Source organism: Haliotis rufescens, unplaced genomic scaffold, assembly GCF_023055435.1.
Source record: "Haliotis rufescens isolate VD_foot unplaced genomic scaffold, xgHalRufe1.0.p SCAF_7, whole genome shotgun sequence".
NCBI lineage: Eukaryota > Metazoa > Mollusca > Gastropoda > Lepetellida > Haliotidae > Haliotis > Haliotis rufescens.
The window spans coordinates 31,875,184-31,903,179 of NW_025964361.1; the positions used below are offsets into that span (position 1 = coordinate 31,875,184).

The 27,996-nt window shown below is 42.4% G+C and overlaps 1 protein-coding gene across 1 annotated transcript; it reads left to right on the forward strand.

The window, feature by feature from the left end:
- The first annotated feature begins 1,058 nt into the window (after positions 1–1,058).
- Positions 1,059–27,886, forward strand: LOC124146035 (heat shock 70 kDa protein 4-like). Its single transcript, XM_046516083.2, has 16 exons — positions 1,059–1,354; positions 2,261–2,465; positions 9,436–9,558; positions 10,065–10,164; positions 10,837–10,970; positions 11,833–12,077; positions 13,344–13,420; positions 14,062–14,213; positions 14,881–14,984; positions 15,553–15,686; positions 16,438–16,787; positions 21,506–21,634; positions 22,345–22,470; positions 23,074–23,181; positions 23,719–24,000; positions 25,107–27,886. Exons 1-16 carry the CDS (start codon positions 1,248–1,250, stop codon positions 25,281–25,283), a joined length of 2,553 nt encoding a protein of 850 aa, XP_046372039.1. The 5' UTR covers positions 1,059–1,247; the 3' UTR covers positions 25,284–27,886.
- The last annotated feature ends 110 nt before the right edge of the window (positions 27,887–27,996 follow it).

Sequence of the window (27,996 nt, forward strand, 5' to 3'; positions counted from 1 at the left end):
AACATTTCCCATCTTCTCTGGACATTCATGGGGAAACCCCTAGAAATATTCCAGTCGGAATGCATTCCTCACTAGGCCTTACATTCTTTTTCCTTGTTTTAAGGATCCGCCTACCTTAAAAATCGCAAATACAGAAAGAAAAACAATCAGAATAATAACAGGTTTTTTTATAGGGCCGACAGTAAGAGATCTATCGCTTTGACAATAAAAAATATTAAAAATCTTAGGAATTTTATGTGACTAAACCAGAATTATTTCAATATAAATGTTAAACCCTTATCCATTAGACAAACCAATTCATTACACTGAAATGATGTCGTCAGATTTTAACATTTATAAGGACCCAAACCTGGCAAAGATTTCTTGTTAGTATCCCCTACCGATCCAAATCAAACGTGAAGATGAGTTTAAAAATTCCGTACGATGCATTTAAAATTTTCACTATCAAAATCCATAAACCAAAAAATTAAAGTGGGGCTTTAATATGTAATTTTACTGAGCCAGTTCCTCTGATGTTGGGTATCAAAAGATAACAATAAATTCATGAAGTAAGACAAGTTCTATGGATGAACAGCTTCTTTATTACAATCCATAGAACTTGTCTTACTTCATCACACCAACTTCTAAATGCCACTTAAAGAAGTAATAAATTCATGGACATCTGTCTCGCACTACAGAGGATTATCTGTCTTTTTTATAAGCATATGTAATGTGTTTTATTGAAATTTAATATTCGTGTTTGAAAAAAGAATTGTTATCTGTATGCGTGTAGTCTGAGTATGGATGCCGTTTCGTCTTTGGTTGTTCTACGTTCTGAAATGTCTGATATTTTAATCAGTAAAGATTTATATCCACACTGCAAAAACTATGAAATGTATTATCAAAATAAAATGGTTTTAGCATAGCGAGACTTGATACGAATTATATATTTGCTGGTGATCTACGACCACCATGTAACTCTTATATTATGCATTCAGAAAACATAAGCACACTGCCACATATCCAGTAGAGTATTCTTTCCTTGATATCCAATATAACTTATCGTTAGGAATATAACATGTCATATCTTTGTCTTGTGCGCCGAGGCGGTGATTCACGTGTTGTTCGAGAAGTTTCGCCGGGTGCTGGTAAATAACTGAAACTTCTAGACAAGGATAGAAGACTATTAATACCTCGTGGTCCCAGCACTCAAGAGCAGAAGATATACTGGCGATCAAGAGAATTCTGACCTAACAAAAGTGTCAGCCATGGCTGTTGTAGGGATTGATCTTGGTTCATATTCCTCCTACATCGCTGTCGCTCGAGCAGGAGGGATTGAAACAATTGATAATGAGTACAGCGCAAGAATGACACCGTAAGTAACACAAATGTTCCAGTAGGAGCATCTCTATGATATATATTTCACTGTGTGTAATTTGTCTTCTGCTAGATCTGTTCTGTTCACTCTAGAAATATTGCGGATCTCAATGCCATGCTTGGTGAAAATTCACACGCACGCTCCCTAATTATTTGGGTTATTTTGTCATTTGTGAAAGAGAATGTATTAAAGATTTTGATTGAGGAAGTTAATTTCAGAATTCCAGATCTTTCAATCAGCAATGTAGAAATCTAGATATTTTTAGTTTTATTATTCAACTTTGATTATTTCAACCAATATTTACAGCTTCACGACCAGGGCTTTATGTAAATTAGAACAAAATTATCTTTCAAAGGGCAATAATGATTGTTTTTTAGTTAAGTGACATTTCACAATTACCAGTTCTCTTCGGATAAATTAACAAAATGCTTTGCTTTCAGGAACTCTTCCCGTTAAAATATACGTAATTCATCAATACATGGGTCCAGTGTGATAATATTATCCTCGTCTTATAGGTTTTCGAGTTCCAAAGTAATATTCCTCTTTAAGGTTGTATTTAAAACGGCCTCAAAAGACAAAACAGCCACCAAAAAAGTCATTACCACCACATGTCTAATTATAATGACAATACATTAAAATGAAGTCTTATCTTTGAGGACACTTATTTCTGTTAAAACTTGGATGGTCAAATGACCATGTCTTGTTAATTTTATGGCGATATTGCCTAGCCGAGCGAGACGAGTTGATAAGCCGATATTTTGTAACTATCCCTTGATTTCGAACCCCTCCATTACAGTCAGGTTTAAAATTGATGCACAACATTGTCAGTTACATGGCATTAAAGACACTCACAGTACACCCATTCGCTCACACCTTAGTACTCAACTTGACTTTCTTTTGTAGGACCTATGTGTCATTCAACGAAAAGAACCGAACCATTGGTTATGGTGCCAAGCAGCAAAGTGTAACCAACTTCAAGAACACAGTAGCAGGTTTCACACGCATTGTTGGACGGAAGTTTAATGATCCAGCAGTGCAGAGTGAGGTGAAATCCTTCTTCCGACCAAATGAAGTTTCCACTGACAAGGCTGGCAATGCAGTTATTCAGGTAGGTTTTAACTGACTGCCACTGTAACTACTAGGCCAAGCCTGAGTAGATACGCTGATCAGCCAATACACTAAGAGTAATACTTAAATCTACATAGAATAACGGCAAACACGATACATGAAATCAGCCTGTAAATAAAGAAGCCTTTGATTGATATCAAGAGGAGCAATCCAGGCAGTTGGGGTACGATAATATGCCCTTGACAAAGCCACTGACCCTGACCACCCAGTCTATTAAGTTATCTTTTTTGACCAGCTAAGGCTGCTTGGAAATTACTCATCCTGGAATCTCCAAATGGACTTTTAAAGAATGTAAAGATGTGAGGCAATAGACTAAAAATTGTATGACAATGGGTATCTGAATCAGTATCTGAGCCCAGGTTCTCCATTTGTTAACCTGAGACCCTTACAATTAAAGGTTTTGATTGTCCTTGACCCCTAAATTATATTAAGGAAGTTAATTGTGCATAAGGATCATATTCACTGTCAAGGTAATTATGATATTTGAACAAATTATCAGCAGATCCTGGTCACTTAGATGACTTTGGCAATGAACATTTATTATTACTCATAGATTAGTTATCACATCAACCTGGCAGTGACATGATGAAACGCTTAATCCATTCTCTGAGATCACGTGACAGTTGCCATGGAAACACCGCAAGGTGAGGGATCATGGGTAATCTCTGGCCCCCAGGGTTCTCCTGTGTGTCGGGGTGACCCCTTGTGACCTGTCCGTGGTGACGTCATGGTGGGATGCTCGTGTCCCTCAAGATGTTATGAAGGCTCTGATCACTGCTCTGTTGAAATTGCTGTATCACCAAGCCTGACCACGCAATACGTTGCCTTGTATGACAAGTGTAGGTTGCCTGGGACCTATTTGAACCCGAATCCCCACAGGGGGCTACTACTGAGGTTACAGATGTTACATTATGTGTGACCCCTCAGATGTTGATCAGTACTCATGCCATCAACCACTAGTCCATCGGGCTCAAATCCTGTGGGGATTCTGGGTAAGAAGAGGTTCCCAGCATTCTATGCGACCAAATGGATTGAGTGGTGAGGCTCGGTTACTTGGTTGATTGCATGTCATAGTTCCCCACGTTGCTCAAAATAATGATCCCTAGATTGTCTGGCCCAGACTCAACTATTTACAGACTGGCGTCATACAGCTGGAACATTGAGTGCAGAGTTAAACATCAAACAAAACAGTTTCCCGGATTTTGAAAGGCAGTGGTTTTGAGTAAATGATGCAGTACAAAACAACATTCATTTGCGTCTGATGGGTTGTCATAATAGTTATACAATGGAGTGGGAAAACAATAAAATCGTGTCCCTCAAGATGTTATGAAGGCTCTGATCACTGCTCACAGCTAACTTAGATTATTTCATCAACTGCTGTGTATATAATTTATAGCGTTTGTTTCATTCTGTTTTAGAAAACATTTCCTTGTGTATGATGTTTGCTAAGAATGTGACATTTGTTAAACAAATATAACCTGTTTGTGAGGCTTCAGTGCCTGTTCCACAAGTCTTGACAGGCCCAAGGACGATTGATGTAACAGATAGGTTTGTACTGGGAAGCTTGCACAAGCACCAAGTCTTTGTTTCATAGTGATGTATGGATCTGTAAGGAAGGAGTGGTGGATTGTTTGGTGGTAGAAGGAGTAGGGAGTTGGCACAGCTGCAATCTGTCCAACATGACCAATAAAATAGGAGTTGTTATCCATAAAGTGGTATGTTTTCCGTCGTCATGCATCATTGGCAAACAGGTTCTTCCACACTAAAGAAAACAAGCTACAATTTAGCTACTGTTTCATCTTGTATCGATTTAGAAAAAAATATATCCCATTGTGGAATGACAAATCGTGATGCACCAGTGTATTGTTTCACCCCTATTAATCTATCATGGATAGGGTCTGCTTCAGTTTCTTTTGAGTCGTATACATAAGTTGGGAGGATTACCTACTAAATGTTATAATAATTTGAAAGTATGATACACACTACTTGGGTTGATGGCTTCAGATGTTAGTACATTTGCTGGTAGGTGTTATGGGTGGGTGAATAAATGTGAATTTAAAGGCTGCATGAATAAACTAAATTCAGATTGTGAGAATAATACTAAGCCTTGTCCGTCCATGCACTGTACATGATATGTTCCTGTGATGGGCAATCAATGACATTAAGATGTAACTGAGAGTATGGCTGACGGTGCTACATGAAATATTATCTGTTGCTGGGTTGAAGATTTCAAGGGTGTACACTGCATTTATGGACTTTAATTACCTTGCAATGATACAATGCAAATGTTGATGGGGTCAATGTCACAGGCACAATTAATTGTGTTGACAATGAACACAATGTACATAATCACTAATAATATCGGTTACGGTTTTGAGAATTTTTTGCAGAAAATGGCATCAGATACAACAGACAGCATGCAGCAGCAATTTAATTTATATTCTAAAACTTAATAAAAATTATATCACAGTGAATTGGAACAAGCATATCCATGTCTTGAATTGTACCAAATCATAAGCGAGTCTGGACCTAACAATCACTGGATTGTCTGGTCCAGATTTGATTATTTACAGACTGCTGTCATATAGCTCGAATATTGCTGAGTGTGGCGTTAACACAAAAAACAAACAAACAAACAAACCATATCCATGTCTAACACAATGAATAAACATGAGGAACTTGTGGAGGGTAACAATTAAATTGAACTGTCGCAATTGTTTGCCCTACTATGGTACTATATCGATAGGAATTAGATATACCAAATAGTATTGTCAGTAGTATGCATAACATTAGATAGTTTCAATAGTTCAAATTAGAACTATCACCTACTATTTCAAAAGTGATATGTACTAATGCAATATAATCGCAATAGTGAAAATAGTGCCAATAGTCACCCCGATCAACTTAAGTGAATCATCAACACCCTTGATAATAAAATCCTTGAATGAATATTGTCCAAACCGAAATATCAGATTATTCTTACACATGAGTTAACCCCATTCCAACAGCCATAGTCGTTTGCAGTAACTGGGACTCGCTGTGGGTAAAATATGCATCCATCCTAATTATGATGCATATAGGAAACCCAATATTCTCATCACATGTGCAGTGTCCTACATGACCTAGAATCTCCTATCTACATCAGTCCCGATTACCATCAGACAACAACCTGTTCCTCACTGGCTGTAATCAGCGGTGGTATGGGCAACAAGATCGTCTGTCTCGCCACTAGCTATCACTTCAGGTGTAGTTACATAAGAGATAAGGGAAACTGTTAGGCAATCTGCCAATGGTTACAGTTACACCCCAATCATACTAGATCCCAAGATCCGTGAAGATGCAGGGTAGAATAGGTCTTCAGCAACCCATGCTTGCCGTAAAAGGCAACGATACTTGTCGTAAGAGGCGACTAAGAGGATCAGGTGGTCAGACTCACTGACTTGGTTGATGCATGTCATCGTATCCCAATTGCTTGGATTTATGTTCATGATATCAATCACAGGATTGCCGGTCCAGACTGCCGTCATTGAGTTGAAATATTGCTGAGTGCAGCGTGAAACAACAAACAAAGATCCCGTGCAGATCATGCTTGTCATGAGAGCAGACTAAATGGGGATTGGGTGCCCTGGATGTACGATGTGATGGGTGTGTCATCATACTCAGATGGTGGAAATTGGAAACTTACAGTCTGTGCATAACACTAAACACTTTTGAGACTACTACCTCAAACTTGGCTTTTACTTACAGTAGACTTTAGTGTAATATGTTGACTATTATCAACTGAGCTTACCAGTCTGGCCAGATTTAACGAGACTCAGGCTTTGGACCAAAGAGCAGACTGGGACTTATGCTTTCAGTAACTTCTTTACTAGGGCTGGGACGATACACCAACTGTGCGATCTGACTTGGTTGATGCATGTCATCGATCCCAATTGCGTGGATCAATGCTCATGACATCAATCACTGGATTGTCTGGTCCAGACTCGATTATTTACAGACCGCCGTCATATTGCTGGAATATTGCTGAATGCGGCGTTAAACAACAAACCAACCAGCCAACCAACGTATCTGTAGTGCGCAACCCATATTTTTCATCGACAGGATAGTCAAATACCTTGCACAGTGATTTACTGTTGGCAGTGTCAAGTATGGCACATTGGATGAAAATATGGACTTTTTCTTTTCTTTTTGACTAATTAGTGTTTGGTGTAACAAACAAGGTAAACATTTAAGGTATGAATCGATATATTTTACTTAATGTGCAACTGTGATCGATACTTGTTTTGGGATCCATCAATGCATTGGTGAATTATCCCAGCACTACTCTGTACCTAGGACCTGTTCCGCAAAGAGACTTTATCGCTATGACTATCGTAAGTCATGTTAAAATATGGGCGTTAAGTTGTCTTATCGAGTTTTATGTTTTATTCTGAATGTAAGTGTTGTGACATGTGATATCGTCTTGCTTACGATGCACACTGTTATGGTTGGAACATGAAGCTGAACAGTGACGTGATGAAACGCTTAATCCATTCTCTGAGATCACGTGACTGTTGCCATGGAAACACCGCAAGGTGAGGGATCATGGGTAATCTCTGGCCCCCAGGGTTCTCCTGTGTGTCGGGGTGACCTCGTGTGACCTGTCCGTGGTGACGTCATGGTGGGATGCTCATGTCCCTCAAGATGTTATGAAGGCTCTGATCACTGCTCACAGCTAACGTAACCTGAAAAATCTGAAAGCTTCAATCGTTAAAACACAGCTAAAATAAGTTCTAGTACCCGAAAATGTTTCCTCATTATGCAATACCTGTTGTAAGTGTATACTCATGTTTGTTGTTGTTTAATACTGCACTCAGCAATATTCAAGCTCCATGGCAGCCTGTGAATAATTGAGTCTGCCCTAGACAAACGTGATTAAAAGCAGCAATTCGCACAATTAGAGTACAAGGACATTCAATCAACCAAGTCCCCATGCCTGACCACCCAATCCATTTAGTTGCCTCTATGACAAGCATAGGTTGTCTGGGAACTATTCAAACCCAAGTCCCACACGGTGGCCTCTAATGAGGTTACATTCTTTTGTTGAAGAACGGGTAGAGAATAGGTCTTCAGCAACCCATGCTTGCCGTAAAAGCCGACTATGCTTCTCATAAGAGGCAACTAACGGGATCGGGTGGTCGGGCTCACTGACGTAGTTGATGCATGTCATTGTACCCCAATTGCGTGGATCCATGCTCATGATGTCAATCACTGGATTGTCTGGTCCAGACTCAATTATTTACAGACCACCGTCATGTTGCTGGAATATTGCAGAGTGTGGAGTTAAACAACAAACGGGAAAAACAAAATACATTCTTTTGCTACTAATGCTGTAATGGGTTTTCATAGTGATGTCGTGGTTCAATGTCTGAGGAAACAATATAATCGTTCCCTTTAGTATAGGTTTGTTTCTTTGTGATTTTTCTTTTACTCAAGAAATTCAGGTAGACAGTGACATGATGAAACGCTTAATCCATTCTCTGAGATCACGTGACTGTTGCCATGGAAACACTGCAAGGTGAGGGATCATGGGTAATCTCTGGCCCCCAGGGTTCTCCTGTGTGTCGGGGTGACCTCGTGTGACCTGTCCGTGGTGACGTCATGGTGGGATGCTCGTGTCCCTCAAGATGTTAAGAAGGCTCTGATCACTACTCTATTGACATTGCTGTATCCATTTCCACTGTGCGCTTGAATGTTTTGTTGCACCTCACAAAAACTTGAAGGGAGTTCTGCTTATAATGTCTTAATGTCCTTAAGAGTGAGATGGTTTACACATGTAGATATGAGGAAGTGCACGGGTGGCCCAGTGGTCTGTGACACTGCGTTCTCTCAGGATAGCCTGGTTGTAAGTTTGAAACCCAGAGTCCATTCATTATAATCCTGTATCTGACAGCACCATACCTATCCCAGAAGGTTTTACCATGGTGGTCAACTGCTATAACCTCATACAAAAAGTTGTTATTTTATAGCTGGGTGTGATAAACTAAAGGATTTGAAAATATTGTCAGAAGGAAGTGGTCTTTTCAAATGAGGCCCCTTAGACCAAAACCTTCATGTAAACTGCCTTCACCCATTCATTAATTTGACCGCCTCCATGGTCTAGTGGTAGAGCCTCCGCCCGGAGAGCGGAAGGTCCGGGGTTCGATGCTCCAAACGCGTCATACCAAAAGATGTTAAAAGATGGTACTTGTTGTTACCCTGTGTGGCGCTCGGCATTAAGGGGCTAAAAAAAGGACTGGTCGGCTTGGAGTCAGGATACTGTGTCTGAGTGGGGTATTCATGTTAAACTGCAGCATGGTATCTTCATGAGAGCGGAAGGTCCGGGGTTCGATGCTCCAAACGCGTCATACCAAAAGATGTTAAAAGATGGTACTTGTTGTTACCCTGTGTGGCGCTCGGCATTAAGGGGCTAAAAAAAGGACTGGTCGGCTTGGAGTCAGGATACTGTGTCTGAGTGGGGTATTCATGTTAAACTGCAGCATGGTATCTTCATGAGCTAGCACTATAAATCAGCATCAGTCCGCAAACAAACACACACACGTACATGCACGTCGCTATATAAGTGCCATAATCTTGGACGCGACGTTAAACCCCATTTCCCCTCACCCACCTCACCATTCATTAATTCACTCACTTATTCCATATACCCGTGAAGATCCAGCTTTCTCTAAGAGGCAACTAACGGGCTTGGGCTCGCTGACTTGGGTGATGCATGTTATCGTTTTGCTATTTGCGTAGATCAATGCTCATAATATCAATCGCTGGATTGTCTGGTCCAGACTTGATCATTTACAGACGTTATTATTGCTGGAACATTGCTCACCATTGTGGAGAGTGTGCTGTGAGGCACTGAACAACAAACAAGCACTGACTCCTTGATTCACTGACTAACTGACTGGTTCTGCTTGCAGGTGATGTACATGGGAGAGAAGCAGAGCTTCACACCAGAACAGCTGACTGGCATGATGTTGAGCAAGCTGAAACACATAGCAGAGTCGGCACTGAAGACCAAAGTTGTTGACGTTGTCCTGTCTGTAAGTCAACTACCTCTGTTACCTTTGAACAGCTTGTAATAACCTGTTTATGATAGAATTGTCATGAGGGTTTCAGAAGTAGCCTGTTAGCTCCTGAACTTTTGGCCCGTTTCCAGTTAAAATTACAAAGGGCTTGCTGAAACATAAAGTACATGGCGTTTCAGGGGGAGGAGTTCTAAAAATATCAGACACCTGCTACGTGGCTACACGACCTCAGGTTCAGCCACTTCGCAGTCTCCGCCATTTAGTTGTAGGCCAATTAGTTTGGAGAAGGGCCAGTAACTTTTAAAAGGAGCTGTTGGATACATACAAATTTGTTGTAAAGTCTGCCCCTGGGGTTTCCTTCTCAACAGAGTAACTATCGGATAAAGATTCAGCTGTTAATAATTGAACATTGATTGCAGACTTTTTTAATTTTTTGATACTCAAAATAGTTGAGGAAATTAATGTTTGCTTTATGTTGGCACTTGTATGGAAATGTTGTTGACTCCTGGCCTTTGTTGTAGGTGCCGACATACTACACAGATGCTGAGAGACATGCTCTCCTTGATGCCTGTCAAATGGCTGGACTCAACTGTCTCCGGCTCATGAATGACACCACAGCAGGTAGGTGTCGCTTGAAGCTAGATACAGACATTACTTCATGGGTGTGTCTAAGATATGAACGAAAACGAGTTACATATGTTTTGAAACAAGTTGTAAGATGAATGGTATATGACAGGCACGAGTGCAATAATCTGTTCTTACACACCCAATTTTCTCACCATTTTGGCATCGAATCGCATAATTTGTCTATATCTCATAATTAGTACATAACACAACAGTCATGAGTGATGTAATCTGGCTTACTACTCATACCTACTGTGACTCTCCATACTAAAGTTTTCGTCATATCTGTGGATTATCCAGGCGATTCAAACTAGATAAGAACGAAGTACTCGACTGAGCTCGAGAAACTTATCAATGGATTACAATCAGGAATGTTGTCATTCGTAATCCGTAGGTCATCACCATGGAGTAGCCAATTACAGTCCTGAAATTAAATATCACACATATCTAAGACCAGTTATCTCAGACGGGTTTCTCACACACAGGTTTGTAAGAGTAGGTTGTCATTTAAAAAGTCTGCCTTCCTTTTTATTGTGATTTTCACGGCCCTTTTCAGTTTGTGAAACCATGGGTTTATTTAAATACGAGTCATTCTGCTTGTTGAACGTTTTCTTACAACAATTGTCTGATGGAAAAGGTTGACTATTAATATGACAATGGTGCTTGCAGCGGCTCTTGCCTATGGCATCTACAAGCAGGACCTTCCAGCTGAGACGGAAAAGCCCAGGAATGTCATCATCATCGACTTTGGCTATTCCTCCATGCAGACAGCGGCGTGCTCATTCCACAAAGGCAAACTGAAGGTATGAGTTGTCTGCCCACCCATGAGAGATGCTGTCATACAGACTCGGACTCCCCATGGGGGACTTGAGTTAGAACTGGTCCTTGCCAACTTCAGCTTGTCATAAGAAGCAATAGTGTGGATAAGGGGAGGTCAGGCGAGAGTGGACAATGTTGTACAATGTTGGACAAAGCCCATATCAGTCATTGGATTGTCTGGTCCAACTGAAATATTGCTATCATTTTTCACTTAAACTCACTTGCTCACTCCACTTATTTCTTACTATCTCTCAATTGTTTCAAATCAGGGGTACCGGCTATTTCATCTTTCAGGGATATGGGGAAACCAGCTGTTTTGATGTTTCAGGGATATTGGGGAAATCCAGCGGTTTTGATGTTTCAGGGGTATGGGGAAAACAGCTATTTCATGTTTCAGGGGCTAGAGGAAACTATCTATTTATGTTATGTTATGTTATGTTATTTAATTATTATCAGGTTTCCTCCCACATTAAGCTGACATGTTGGGTATGACTGAAGTTCTGTTTACTAGGACATGAGGGGGCACGGGTGTCCCAGTCGTCTAAGGCGCCGCGATTGCAGTGCAGAGTTGCGTCCCTTGGGTGCGCCAGAAACCTACGATTGTGGGTTCGAATCCTGGTTCGCCCTGATTATGTTTCTAGGTTTGTCAGCACCATACCCGTGCTCGTGGGTTTCACTGAAGTGGTAAACGTCTGAGACCTGCATCACTTCGGGCTTTCCTCCCACATTAAGCTGACACGCAGTGATATACCTGGAATACTGATAAAAGCCGTGTTAAACCCAACTCACTCGCTCGCTCACTACAAGGACATGATACCCAACTTACAAACATTCTCCTTGTTTCAGGTGGTCGCAACATCCTCGGACCAACAGCTGGGTGGACGCAACTTTGACGAAAAGCTTCACCAGGTGTTCCGAGAAGAATTCAAGACAAAGTACAAAATAGACCTGGAGACGAGGCCAAAGGCTTATCTGCGCATGCTTCAGGAGTGCGAGAAACTCAAGAAGCTGATGAGTGCAAACACACAGAGCATTCCAATCAATATTGAGTGTCTCGCAGATGACAAAGATTTCAAATCCAGAATGGAAAGGTTAGCATGAAAGTTTACCTTCATATTGATGTAACTACTTACAGGTTCTATGAATAGGATTGGCCAGATTTAAGCAATAGGTTCACAATGTGAGTAAAGGTGTTATGATTCACTGTACTCAGTGCAATATTCTGACCCACCATAGGAGTCGATAAAAAATGATGCATATAAAATTGTATTAAAGCTAATTGTAAAGTACTGCTTTCTGCCTGGATGTGCGACAGACCTAAGGCCACAGTCCTCAAAATGTGTAGGTTTGGCTTAAGAAGATCCGAGGTAGAATAGGTCTTCAGCAACCCATGCTTGCCATAAGAGGCGACTAACGGGATCGGGTGGTCAGACTTGTTGACTCGATTGATGCATGTCATCGTATCCCAATTGTGTGGATCAATGCTCATGATTGTCTGGTCCAGATTTGATTATTTACAGACCGACGTCATATAGCTGGAATATTGCTGAGTACGACGTTAAACGAACAAAACAAAAACAAACTTATCGTTCAAGTTGATGATTGATTCAAGTTGATGATTTCCCGGCATGGCTCTAGTGGATAGAGAGTCTACCAACTGAGTGGAAGGTCAGTGGTTCCCTGGCCATGTCATTCCAAATTTTGTTAAAAGATGGTATTTGTTGTCCGTCTGAAATGACCTGCAAACTATTTCAATATGAGCAATGGTGTCTAGATTTGTTTACAGGCTGGCATGGTTAAACTAAATATTGCTGACATCAGCATTAAACTGCTTATTTGCTCAAGTAGCCGCATCATGGGAACCATGGTGATATGTGTCAAAAACATACATGGAACAAAGTTGGCGGAGAGTATTGAAATGGGTTCCGTCCATCTGTGCGTGCGTCCCGAAATCGTTTCCGGAGCATAACTCAGAAAACTTTTAATATTTCTCCAAGAAACTTTGCATGTCTGTCAGACTCATGCTGAACTGGTGCCTTTGCTATTTAGGAATTAGAAATTTCTGTTTTTTACATTCCATGCCAACAAGTTGGACTTTGGTTCTATAAGGGTGGTGTTCATTTCCGGAGAGCAACTCAAAAACTGTTAAGTACTTTCTTACAAAACTTTGCATGTCTACCAGGTACATAATGAACTGGTACCTTTTGCTATTTAGGAGTTTTAGAAATTTATATTACTGGGCATTATTTCCAGAGCTTGACTGTATGGGGATACAGATGACTTTGTCGACTATGCGCTTGTTTTCCTTTATCTATATCTGAAGACTGTCATGGTTGTAAACATATTTCATCTTTCAGAACACAATTTGAAGAGCTCTCTGATGATTTGCTAAAAAGAATAGAATCTCTCCTGAAGGATATTCTGGAGAAGTCCAGTAAGTTACTGTTCATCCTTACATGATGATGATGATGATGATCTAAGGTGATGCAATTTACTGTACTAGGTTGCATCCCTTGAACAGACCAGAAATCTATGATCGTGGGTTCGAATCCCTGTTCACCCCAATTATGATTCTAATACTTGTGCTCGTGGGTTTTAACCAAAGTGGTGAATGTTTCCTCCCACGAGTGATGTAACAGAAATTCTGTTCAAAATGGTGTTGAACCCAAATCACTCACTCACTAGCTCTGCTGATAAACACAGAAACCTGTATTCTTTTCATCTTAGGAACAATTGTTCAGATATCCTGTGAAGTTAATTATTCAATACTTGTCAAAGAAAAGATTAAAAACTGCTGTCCTGCTTGCATGAAGCAAATCAATAAGTAACTTTACCCATGGAGATCTGGGTCAGAATAGGTCTTCAGCACCCCATGCTTGCCGTAAAAGGTGACTATGCTTGCCGTAAAAGGTGACTATGCTTGTCACAAGAGGCAATTAACGGGATCGAGTAGTCAGGCTCGCTGACTTGGTTGATGCATGTCATGAAGCAACAATCTAACAAAGGTGGCTGGCTATGTATGATGAAGCTTTCATTTTCATTTCTCATGGTTGCTGAAATTCTGTTTTGTTTCAGTGTGGAAAACTAGTGACATATACTCGGTGGAGATTGTTGGTGGTTCTAGTCGTATTCCGTCATTCAAGAAACTGGTTACAACCATATTTGGCAAAGAGCCTAGTACCACTCTCAATTCTGACGAGGCCACATCTAGAGGCTGTGCACTACAGGTAATGGGGCTTCTCTAATGCAAGGCTAGAGAAATAGTCCTTAATTCTTAGGCCAGTAATCATTAGTGAAACAACCAACATCAATTTCTACTTTCAGACAGAATGAATAAAAAATTTTAAAAAAACTTTGATATTTTGTTGCAATGTAGGGGAACAATTGTCATTTTCATATTATCCCGCCCCCTTCCCCCCTTCAACCCCTCCCACCAAGAAGTGGGCAGGGGATATAGGAATGGGTGCTGTCCCTCTGTCCGTCATGGCCATGACCTATTAACTTATACGCATATGAAAATATTTGGACACGTCTTTTGAGTAGTATCATTTCCCATCATTAGTTAATGATGGGCTCCTGAATTTAATGTATCATTATCATTTGGGTTTAATGTAGCCATTAGTTAATGATGGTTTGATAGAACCGGGTCCTGAACACATTCCTGCCATCTGATTGGCTGAATTACACATGGCGGTCATTCAAGGTTATTGTAAACAGATTCAGGGAGGCATGTGTACCTGGTCTATGTTGAGGAAATAAGTGTCTTATCAATATTTTGGGGGGGTTAGGAAAATGCAGTGTTGGGGCTGTTGTTTGTAGATTTTCTAAGTGATACAAGCACCTTTCGTAGTTTAAAGGTATGTAGTACATGTATGTGATGGAATGTGTTTCCAGTGTGCAATTCTGTCACCGACGTTCCGTGTGCGGGACTTCCATGTGACCAACTCGCAGCCCTACCCCATCACCCTCAGCTGGCAGGGAACGATAGACGAAGACAGGTGAGCAGCTTAACTTACTCGCTGGGCGTGTTTCCACATTGTTTCAATGTACCCTCCATTACCAGATTTGCCATATTAAGCACCCTGCTACAATAAGCTCCCTTGACCCAGTTCTCGACAAATCTTAAGTAATCCCCGTTACTCAGACCGAAAATATATATGACAGTCCATATGTTCTTGTGTATTTGACAGAAAACAGTTCCATAGAAGGGGTATATATTTGCTATTGTTGAAATTTTTTTTACTTTCATCAATGTTTGAACTAAATTTCTAAAATGAAGATATGTATAACTTGTGTATGGTTTCAATAAGTGCTCCCCTTTTGTCAATTTTTGTAGATCATTGCATTGATATAGGTTATCCTCAATGAATCAATCAAAATGAAGTGTATTGTACATCATATTGTTGACTTAAATGTGGAGGTGAATAGTTTCTATATTGAGTTTGAGGCAGCTGAGAATTGTTTTAGCCATAATTACAAGAACCAGGCATTAAGAGTTCTCTGTTGGGTTAAATGTTGCAGTGAAGCTTTTCTATTGTGTAATGTAGCACTCGATGTATGTTTCAGTTCGCTGGAGGTGTTTCCACAGAATCACGCTGCACCCTTCTCCAAGATGCTGACATTCTACAGGAAGGAACCATTCTCACTGTTTGCTAAATACACATACCCCAACAATATTCCATACCCTAAACCAGAGATAGGTAATTGAATTACGTTGATGATCATAGTGTGTCTATTATAAACCTGTGAAGACCTGGGGTAGATAGGTCTACAGCAACCCATTCTTGCCGTAAAAGGTGACAATGCTTATCGTAAGAGGCGACTACCGGGATCGGGTCTGACTTGGTTGATGCATGTCATCATATTCCAATTGCATGGATCAATGCTTATGATGTCAATCACTGGATTGTCTGGTTCAGACTCGATTATTTAACAGACCGCCGTAAGGGCGCTGGGGTGGCTTAGTGCTTGAGGCGCTCACTCGTCACACTGAAGACCCATCCGGGTTTGATTCCATTTCAAGCCCATTTCCGGTGTTCCCCGCCGTGATATTGCTGGAATATTGCTAAAGCGCAGTGAAGCCACACTCACTACAGGCCACTGTCATATAGCTGGAATATTACTGAGTGCGGCGTTAAACAACAAACAAAAAGCGTAATGAATGCAATATGTGTTTCAGCAATTTGTGCTGCATAGAGTAGGCTTCTGGTCATCAGTGAGTAGCACTGACCAGCTAGGGTGTGTTATTAAGAATTATCATGGACATCACCTTGTTACGTATTGTCTATATTATTCCAGAGATAAGGTTGCTTGAAATAATTCAAAATGCTGACCACCATGTGTGATCATATATCTTTAAAAATTATGAGACAGTTTGTTTACAAAGATTCTAAATAATTTTGGTATTTAACAATTTGACACTTGTTAATGATGTTATTTCTCTATTTCTAGGAACTTTCTTAATAGAAAAGGTCGTACCCCAGAGCAGTGGGGACAGCTCCAAGGTGAAGGTGAAAGTAAGGATAGACAGCAATGGTATATTCAAAATAGCACAGGCCAGCATGGTGGAGAAGCTTGGAGAGGAGGAGAGCGGCCAGAATGAGCAGATGGATGTGGACGATGAGAAGAAAAATGAGGAGAAGAAGAATGGAGAAGCTAATGCCAGCATGGAGGAGGAGACCAAGGAGGCTGGCAGCGAGGAGACGCCCATGCAGACTGACGAAGCCCCCACGGGGGAAAACAGCACAGAACAAGCTGGGGATGAATCCCAGCCTATGTCCAACTCTGATGAGAAACCAGCGGTAGGTAATGTAGTACCTGCCATGTTACACAAGGCTCAGTCTATTAATCACATATGAACCGCCTCCGTGGTCTAGTGGTAGAGAGTGGGAGAGCGGAAGGTCCGGGGTTCGATCCCCGACCGCGTCATACCAAAAGACGTCAAAAGATGGTACTTGTTGTTACCCTGTCTGGCGCTCGGCATTAAGGGGCTAAAACAAGGACTGGTCGGCTCGGAGTCAGTATACTGTGTCTGAGTGGGGTATTCATGCTAAACTGCGGCATGGTATCTCAGTGAGCTAGCACTATAAATTGGCATCAGTCCGGACTAGTACAAGCAGCCACGCAAACACATACACGTACATGCACGTCGCTATATAAGTGCAATAATCTTGGACGCGACGTTAAACCTCATTTCACCTCACCTATTAATCACATGTAGTGGTGGAGCAATGTGATCAAATACTCGATCAAACTTGCCATTCATTGATTTCTAAACTGACACATTGATAAGGCAATTCTGTAAGTAATATGTATGCTGTCTCTCAGTTTAAAGCCTGACTCACAATAACAAGATAGGTCCATGGTAAGAATGGGTCACGACAATTCGGCCTTTCAAGCATCAGTTCCAGCAGTAAAACAATTAGTGCTCAGTGAGGAAAAAAAGCTCTGATTATCAGTGTGAATATTCAGGGCGATGGGTAGCACTAGTCATGGCCACTTTACACACGAGTACGTCGCAGGTCATGAAAAAGATGCCAAAACGCGTGGTCAGGCTAGTAGACTTTTAACAGGAGTGGTAGAAACAGGGTTGATTAACCATGTCAAACAGTTCATTGCAAAAAACATGTAAAATACGATAAATGCTTCTGATACCATAGCTGCTAACTGTCCTTAATTTTTGTATTTGTAATAATTACATTAAGTAATACGTTACCACTGTTATGCCGAAGCTGTTGTCTCCCACAACTGCTGCTATAGCTAAATCTACCAAAGAGATGTCAATTACCTCATGCAGCACGTGCGTAGCCACCTAGCTGCCATGTGACACCCTTCACTCTTGTCTCCTTCGCTTGCTTAGCAAGACGTGTAATCCTCTGCTGAAGCGTTCCTCAAATATTCGGTAATATTTATTATAGTTTATTCTCTTATGCTTTTATGGGGTGTTGCGGTAGCTACGCTTGGTTATAATTTTCCCGCCAAACGGAGAATTTTTTCCCGCCCTTTTTTCTCTATACTTGCGGGGTTCGCGTATGCACTGTGTTTTTTTGTTTCCCCGGTTCTTGTATGTTTTGGGGGTTAACATCACTTATTTCTCTTTATGTTATATGTGTATGTTATATGTTCACATTTTGGTTTATTTTCTTGTGAAAATGCTCGTTTGTGAATCATTGTGGTGCGTGCATTGTAACCATGTTTTGCTCCTTGTTCATAGAATTAAACAAACATGTCTGACATGGAAATGTCCCCGGTTGCAACCCCCTCTACCCCTGCTCCTCGGTGTTGCGGAGTGTGCCGCAAATTCTTGTTGTCCCGGGATCCCCATGATCGTTGCCCGCAGTGCAGGGTTCCTTGCGGGGACACCCTGTGCGAAGGTCTGGGGCCTGCGGAGTTTGAGCGTTACCGACTGTACGTCCAGTCCGTCTCCACCCCTGTGGTGGCCGGTTCGTCCGGTCGGGGCCCCCTGTGCGGGTACCACCTCCTCGGCTGCGGCGGATCCCTTTGCGGCCCTCGGGCTGTCTGGGGATTCCGTCGCCGCATTGTTGTCTAAACTTGTGGACTCCAAGCTGGCGGCCTTATCGCAAGATAGGCCGCTGGCTGTTCCGTCCCCGGCCTCTTTGGTGGCCACGGGGTCCACCGGTACGGCGGCTGCCGTGGTTACCGGTCCTTCCCCCGAACCGTTGCTTCCGCTATCGGTTAAGGACCGCATGGCCATGGTTTATGACCTCTTCGAGGACATGCCCAAGCCCCTGCCGATACCGTGGGGAATCCACGGTTCCGTGGGTTCCTCCGAGGTGTACGACGAGCCGTCCGACAAGGCTTTCCCGGCATCAACCTTGCTGCGCGGGATTAAGCCTTCTTTGGAGAAGGCCTTCGCGGCCGCTTCCGGTCGGGGTCTCCTGTTACCTCCACCGTCGTGGAGAAAAGGGTCTTTCCCGGTACATGACCTTGCCTTTCCCGAGGCTGGTCCTTCCGCGGAAGCCCATGTGGAGCGTTTGGGGGTCCGTGCCCCACCGGTTGCCACGGTACCACAAGGTATCGAGGCCTCAGGATCCGAGCCCCACAGAGTGGATGCTGAACCCAGTAGTGTTTCAGCGGCTGTGCGAACGTTTGGGTCGTCCGATGGTCGACCTGTTCGCAACGCGGTTCAACAATCAACTCCCATTGTTTGTATCACCAGTCCCGGACCCGAGGGCCATCGATCACGATGCTCTCGCGTTAGACTGGACGGGCTTGGACGCTTATGCTTACCCGCCGACAGCGTTGATACCACACATTCTAAGCCGGCGCTGTCGAATGTTACTGATCGCGTCCATGTGGCCGAACAGATCGTGGTACCCCGACTTGCTGACCCAGGTCACGCAGTTGCCACTTCCACTGCCTGTGAGACCGGATCTCTTGATCCACCCTCACACCCGTCAGCTTCATCCAAACGCAGGGCAGTTCAATCTGCACGAGTGGATGTTGTCACCGAGCGTCTGAGGAGTAAAGATTTTTCTTGCCGGGCGTCTCTGGCATACGTTATTATGCATCGTGATTCTACCCAGAAGGTGTATAATGCACGTTGGGTTATTTTCACGAAGTGGTGTTGTAAACATCACATTCATTCGCCAGATAAGGTATCTGTGCAGGATATTGCTCGTTTCATGTCTCACTTGCGAGAGACCCGGAAACTCTCCAGGGGGTTCCATTGCCAACTATGTCTCGTCCGTTGCTACGGTACGGGACGTTGCTATGGGTACCAGTCTCTCCAAAGAGCCGGTGATACGGGGTATTATCAAGGGTTTCAAACAGCACGATCTTAAGAAGGGCCGCCTTCGGGCACCGGCCTGGGATCTTTCCCTAGTGTTGCAATCACTTACGGAAGCTCCGTATGAACCCTTGCATAGTGCTTCGTTCCGGCATGTGACTTGAAAACAACAGCATTTCTCCTCTCCTTTGCCACGGCGGCACGTGTATCCAAATTTCATGCACTCGATGTTGCCAAGGTACGATTCGATAGGGGTGACGAAGGAGCGGTCCGCCTGGGCCTGCTCATGGGCTTCGTCGCCAAGAATCAGAGAATCGGGCAAACGGAGAGAGAATTCACTGTAAGATCACTCAAAGAAATCTGATACTGAGGACAGAGTGCTGTGTCCGGTTAGGGCCCTTAAGTATTATCTTAAGGCTTCGAATGAACGTAGACAAGGGCGTGACCGTCTGTTCATATCGTGTAACCCTAATCGCACGGTTGACATAACTTGCAACTCGATTGCGTTGTGGCTTCGTTCTGTCATCAATCTGGCGTACCGGTCTCGGGGGTTACCAGTAGCGGGGTCAAACCCGCACGAGATCAGGGCACTAGCGGCAACATTTGCCCTACACTCGAATATCTCTGTTCACAGAATATTACGAGGTTGTTACTGGCGTTCTGACTCGGTTTTTGCCAATCATTACCTCAGAAAGGTTTCTGATAAAAACGTGGAGGGGGTGCACCGTCTTGGGCCGCTGATCGCGGCACAAGTGGTCATCTAGGGGGGGTGTCCAGTGCAATTCCACACTCCGCAGTCGTCAGTCCTTGCACGGTGGTCAATCTGGGTCGTCTCCAATGTTCCCACGCCGTGGGTATAGGAGTGGGGGTCCTGCAAACCAGCGCACTCACACCACAGGTGAGGCGGCTTTTTGTGTGTTTTGTCCTTATTTGTATTTTGACAATTATGCATTTAATTGTCTGTCGTGTATTCCAACCTTGTGATACATGCTTACGAATACTGGAATTAGGTCACGCGCATATTACATACTTTAAGTAGGCTTGCTCGGGGATATACGGTCTGAATGAAATCAATTTCCCTCTTTCGACTGTTTAACCTGATCTAAGATTTAGCTCACGCGGATACAGTGTTCTCATCCGCTGCGGCGATGAAATACCTATCCAGTGGGGCCGTTTGGAGTCACCAATCGTTTTGGCAATGACGATTGAGCCTTATGGTATACGCTTGACAGTGCTTTGGTATTCCTATAGGGTAACGTCTAGCTAGGTGCATGCGCATCGAGTGCTTCCGCCTTGGTGTTTACTTCCGCTGGTCGGAAGGAACGCTAGCAGTCAGGATTCGGGTTGTAGGTGCTCCCCACCGCCTACTGTGGTAGTCAGCCTTGGTATAACAGTGGTAACGTATTACTTAATGTAATTTGTAGAATTTTCCTATTCGGAATATTCTATAAGTAATACGTTACCACTGGGCTGCTGCCCGCCCGTCCGTCCCCCGAGCACTTGCTCTCGCAAGAGACAAGAGTGAAGGGTGTCACATGGCAGCTAGGTGGCTACGCACGTGCTGCATGAGGTAATTGACATCTCTGTGGTAGATTTCGCTATAGCAGCAGTTGTGGGAGACAACAGCTTCGGTATAACAGTGGTAACGTATTACTTATAGAATATTCCGAATAGGAAAATTCTACAAAATTTGCAACTAGAATAGGAAAATCTGATTTCTTACTTAATTGATATGAATAATATTGATGTGTTCTGTTTGTGCTCTGCCAGGAAGGGGAGGAGGACAAGAAGAAGGGAAACAAGAAACCCAAGAAAACGACACGGACAGTCGAACTCCCGGTCCAGTCAACCACCCCAGCAATCCCTAAAGATCAGATTAATTTGTACATAGAGAAAGAGGTATGTTATCATCCCCCTCCGGCTTCTTTATGTGTTCTCAACCTCTCTGGGGGCGATCGGGTAGCCTAGTGGTTAAAGGGTTCGCCCGTCACGCCGAAGACCCGGGTTCGAATCCCAACATGGGTACAATGTGTGAAGCCCATTTCTTGTGTCCCCCGCCGTGATATTGCTGGAATATAGCTATAAGCGGCGTAAAACCATACTCACTCACTCACTCACTCACTCACTCACTCACTCAACCTCTCTGGAGGGGTATATTGTGTTATGTACCAAGCATGGGCGGATCCAGCATTTTTAAAAAGATGGGATCCAAAATATCAAAATACTCTAGATGGGAAGGGGTCTGGGTCCACCTGGGTCTACCTGGATCCTACGCCCAGTGTGAGTCTATGTTCTCAGAAACATCAGGCACACAGGGTACACCACACAATATGCCTAGAGGGATTGGTTGACATTCATTCATACAGGTGTTAGCAAGACTGTCTTGAGTAAAAATACAATACAAAGGGCTAAACAAACCAAGTTACTTCCCTTTGCCAAATACATTCGGATAAACATCGGTTCATTTCAGAAAGTCAATGATACTTTTGCGAGATAAGTAAGATACCTAGAATGTGTTCTGATTGATTTCTCAGCAGGCTTCACAGGGTGTGTTAAACAACAACAAAACAAGCAAGCAAATAAAGTTGTGTTATGATTGTGTTCCCCAGAACCAGATGATCATGCAGGACAAGCTGGAGAAGGAGCGGGCGGACTCTAAGAATGCGGTGGAGGAGTATGTGTATGAGATGAGGGAGAAACTTAGCACGACGCTGGAGGAGTACGCCAAGGAGGAGGTGAGGACAGACCATGTGTTACAGGCACTGGAAATACACCCACAGTCCATCACATGTTCACATTGGTTTCTTTATTGATGAATTTGGCCACAGTTTTAGCCTTATTTGTATCAGCTGTGGGTTCATATCCCATATTCGTTCTGATTTGATCCCTGATCTGTCAGCGCCTTACCTTCATCAAAGTAATCTATATCAAGACCTGCATCACTTTAGGCATGCTGTTAACAGTGACATGATGAAACGCTTAATCCATTCTCTGAGATCACGTGACTGTTGCCATGGAAACACCGCAAGGTGAGGGATCATGGGTAATCTCTGGCCCACAGGGTTCTCCTGTGTGTCGGGGTGACCTCGTGTGACCTGTCCGTGGTGACGTCATGGTGGGATGCTCGTGTCCCTCAAGATGTTAAGAAGGCTCTGATCACTGCTTATGAACGAGTTTAAGGCTTTTAGTGGATGCTTTTTGCAGTTGATATATTTCTTTTCATGTGAAGTCTGTTTTTCAAATCTGTTTTTGTTTTTTATTGAAATAGGGTTGATTTTAGAAAATGATTGTGTGAACAAAAACCTGACAGAGACTATAGTTCCGTGGGTGTGTTACAGGATCGGGCTCACCTAAGCAAGTTGTTGGAGCAGACGGAAGATTGGCTCTATGACGAGGGAGACGATCAGAATAAGCAAGTCTATGTTGACAAACTGGCAAGTTTAAAGGTTCGTACCGGATCAGAAAATGTAACTCCAAGACCAGTGCTATGCTTGTCATGGGAGGAACTAAGGTTGGGGTAGGGTGACCATGGTTGTTCCATGATGTGGATAATATCTGTATGGCCAGGTTCAACTGGATGATTTGGTCCCTTCTGGATGGATGGATCAATGCTTTGCCTGATCATCGGCCTTCTGAAATTTTGCCATGGCACAGAAGCCTTAATCCTTCCTTCCAAACATGGGCTAATCTATCTGATAGGAACAATTTTTATTGGTTACAAATAAGTCCCTTATTATGCAGAATGGCATCCCTTGACTGTACAAGGCATGGATGGTCACTGGCTTGAAATACAAGATTCCCCCTGAATCAGATCCTTGTGTTAGCACCGTATCTGTGCTTGTGGTTTTCACTGAACGGGGAATTGTTTGTGACCTGCGTTAATTTTGCTTCCCTCCCAAAACAAGCTGACTCGCTGTGACTTGACTAGCACACTGTTCAAACGGCATTAAACATGTTAAACCCAACTCATTTATTCATTTTAGAAACTTGGCCAGCCAATTGTGGACCGCCAGAGAGAGGCCCAGGACCGGCCACAGGCTTTCAATGAGATAGGCAGCTCACTACAGCATGTGAGGAAATTCTTGGATATGTGGAGTCAAAAGGATGAGAAGTACGACCATATAGACAAGTCTGATGTGGACAAAGTGCAGAAATGTTACGATGAAAAGTTAAAGTGGTACGAGACAAACATGAACGTTTCAAACAATGCTAAGAAATATGAGAGTCCTGTTGTGCTGGTTTCACAGATTTTACAACAGAAGCAGGTGAGTCTTCTTTATTTTGCTGGCATGGATTGTTCAAATATCAATTACTGGAGTGTGGTTCAGACCATGTTACGTAGAGGCCACCATCTTATAGCTAGAATACTGTTTAGTGCAGCGTTACACAACAAGAAAAGAAAAAAATAAATATTTTTCTACTCATTTTTTACCAAATGATTATCTGATGGCTTGTTGCTTTTTGAGAGTTCAGATTGGATTATTTGTTGACCTGACTGAAAGGTGACACTGCAGTTGGCTTTTTGTGTGTTCACAGTTAAGTTGCATCACATGAACCCGACGTTGTAGATCGTTGCTCATGATTTCTGTCACTTACTTGCCTGGCCCAGACTTCTTCACACATCATTGACCCGTGAAGATTCCGGGGTATATAGGTCTTCAGCAACCCGTACTTGCCGTAAAAGGCAACTATGCTTGTCGTAAAAGGCGACTAACGGGATCGGGTGGTCAGGCTCAATGACTTGGTTGATACATGTCATCGATCCCAATTGTGTGGATCGATGCTTATAATGTCAATCACTGGATTGTCTGGTCCAGACTCGATTATTTTGCGTTAAACAACAAACAAACAAAAGAATCACACATCATTGTCATGTATCTGAAATATTGATGACTGACATTAACAAACATCTCACTGTTGTCTTAGTGTTGTCTGTGATTTATCTAGACCTGTTTATAGGCACAAATTCGTCTCAAGACGATGATTTTTCACTGATTACCTGGCCAGGCAATCTTGTTTGGAATCCTTTGAATACCTCCTTGTACTCACAGAGCTCCAGATAACATTTTGAGCAATTGAGATTTTACTGGAAGGTTTCTTTTTTAATTGGTTATTACATTTTTCATTGGGTAACCAATATTTATTTTCACTTGTCTATTCATCACTCTATTGGTTACGCATGCTGAAAAAGCTTCATTGTGTATTTATGCGTTCTGTTTTTACCCATTTGAGTTTTTCATTTAATGCATGTGTTTCTGTACGCAAGTTAATGAAAAAAAAATGGGTTTTGAATATTTTGGGGGCGGTAATTTACGCATATACGCAGCTTATCTGTAGCTCTGTACTCATGTTGTCAGTCTGTTGCTTTCAGTCCCTAGAGTCTACTGTGGCACCGATCATGTCAAAACCCAAACCTAAAGTAGAACCTCCGAAAGAAGAAAAGAAGGAGACCAAAGCAGAAGGAGAGAAGAAAGAAGAAGCCACCCCTGAGGAGCCTAAGTCAGCGAAACAAGAACCGGAGGTTAAGCCGGAGATGGATGTGGATTAATAATTTGCCAACCCTAGGGTTTTGTTTGAGTGAAACTGGCGGCAAGTTGTACTGCAGTCAGGCATCAGAAGAACGTTCTTGAAGTTGAATGAAAGTGCTGTTCTCTAACTTATTTCAAATCTGATTTGTTTAATTGTGTTTCACAATGTTCTCAATTGTCACACACAAGTTGTTACGCCAATGAAGAAAGTTCCCCACGTCTCTCGTCTCACTCATTTAGTTTATGGTAATTCAGGACTTGAGGACATCCAAATCCTGAAATGTTAGATGATCTTTGTTCTGCATTTCGATGGATATACATTTGGGATGTCACTGCATCATAGTGCAACCTTCACGTCTCGGAGTTAAATCTTAAACAGGGCTCACTTGCATTGAGGACGGGTACAAACGTCATAAATCACCTGTACAGCATCAAATGAACTGTCTTTTGTTGACATGCTGAGTTGAAGGTGATGTAAGTCGGATAAGTAAATACAGGGTTCAAAATTAACATGTCCGCTAGTCCAAGACAAGTAAGTCGGGAAGGACTAGTGACATTTCCTTGTGTCCTTTACCATTAAGTTGATGGTATGTCTGTAGCAGAATTTACGGACAAGAGAAAATAAAAGTCAAATTTATGACCCTGAAATTCCCTCTATGATGTATTCTATTCATAATGGCAGTTAGAAGTGAGATCATTAGGGATGATTAGAGATCGTTGTTATCTTTGCCTCAGATGCTACTGTACTTAGTGTTATATGTGTAACGTTTGTGATGTTTAGGCAGGAATCAAAATGTTACTGATTTATTCATGTGAAAAGTTGATTATGATTTATCATTCTCATGTTACTGTTATCCTCTGAAAATATTGTTTGTGTTTTGCTGAGGTACTCCGGCCTAATGTTGCTCCATGTACAAGGGGCATCGGGGACCAGTGGTCTTACACAACTTGCTGTGCAGAGTTGTCCCTTAGCATCTTAGACCAAGTGTATTATATCAAGCTTCTTCCGAACACGACACCTTCGTTACCTTGCGGTATCATCGCTGCCACCAGTGTGCATATGGCCAAATTTTTCCTCCAACCCCAAATGAGGTGATACTTATATTTTTGTCTCGGCCAGTGAGAATGCCATTCTAGTGAATTGGGAAATGTTTACCAAATAACTTAATATTTCCAAGATAAATTTAAGTTAGTTTGCAATCTCGTGCCAATCTGATTAAACAAACTGAAAAGCCCCAATCTTCCCCTGTACCTTCTCACTATACTACTTTATGATAGTTGAAATGAAATAGAAATTCAACTTGTTAATCAAACAATGCAATTTAGCTGGGGGGAAAGTATTCAGCATCATGTCACTCATCTGTCAACAAGTCATTCAGTTGCGAGTTCAACTCCATGCATGGCTGTGGCTGCCTAGCACAGTGGGGAGCTGTGTCTGGTGGTAGTGATAGTATAGAGTACTCCACGAATGGGCGATCGCTGTGAGGAGCTTGGTATTGTATATCCTTTCATTTATGATAGTACCATGAACCCATTAGCAAGCATTGAGAATGATTTTTTAATGAAACATCTAAATAGCTGTTAATCAATAATGAGGGATGGGAACTTCAGACAGAAGTTCCTGATAAGAGACCAAAATAGTGATGTCACTTCCTAAGCTAATGTTGCAATGGACTTGGTGTTAATCATTAGAGACATGCACAGGACAGTGGAGGAGAATTCCAATCCAAGGTTGCCCCCGATAATGTTCTGAGTCTATCAGCTCTATCATGCTTGTGGTTTCACTGAAGTTGTAAGCATTGACGACCTGTGTCAGTTCAGGGATTCCTCTCCAAGAGCTGACATGCTGGATATCCCTGAGCTACAGTGTTACTTACACCAACTCACTGTTGTACTGTTTGTGGTGAGCTTTGGGTGGTCGTCAAAATAAGCATCATACCACATGCAGTCACATTAATCGTGTGTAGGCCCTTGTTAAAAGTTGACACATTATGTTATGAGTGTACAATATTTTTACAAATATGATACTCATAGTTGATTTCAAGCAAGAAATGAATGGAGGCCAACAGTCGTTTTAGAACGATCAAGGTGCGAAGGCTCTACCAGCCCATTTCTTCCTAGATTGGGGTTAGTCGTAACACAACCATGGAAATATTCCTAAAGAAGACATAGATGTGTTGATAGTGGAGGTAGGGTTTATTGATATATATATATCAATTTCATATTTCCATGGAAACATTTAGAGTGTGGTTGTAAATGGAGGGTGTGGCGTTAAGATGAGAAGAGTCTGGGCTTGTCAGTCAACACTTTTATCACACCGTGCATACGAATTATTCACATTCTTATTTATAGATCATCATGCAGTCATTGAAACATCTGTTGGTCGTATGTTTTCTGAAAAAACAGCCTCCTCTACATCTGATGTAGTTTGGTTGATAAAGCTTTTTGTTGTTGCAAGGTTACTTGAATTGCAATATTTAATGGCAAATTGGTTCACAACTCACCAATTAATCCATCTTTGAGCAGCATGGATCAAAGGAAGGCGTTCTATGTTTTGAGTCACTACATTTCTGTCCAACCATCGATGTACATTTTAAAAATTGTAATAAAATTGTAACTATTGTATTTGCTTTGTCATCTCTGTTAAGACAGTTGCTGTATTGATATGCCTTGTGTTGTCTGTAGACTCTTATCCTTAACCTTGAGTACATTATCCTTAACCTTGGATACGTT

Coding starts and splice junctions, on each gene's coding strand:
- LOC124146035 (XM_046516083.2), top strand. CDS start 1,248: ATGGCTGTTGTAGGGATTGATCTTGGTTCATATTCCTCCTACATCGCT. Junction 13,421..14,061: donor GGATATTCTGGAGAAGTCCA/GTAAGTTACTGT, acceptor GTTTTGTTTCAG/TGTGGAAAACTAGTGACATA. Junction 14,214..14,880: donor CTAGAGGCTGTGCACTACAG/GTAATGGGGCTT, acceptor ATGTGTTTCCAG/TGTGCAATTCTGTCACCGAC.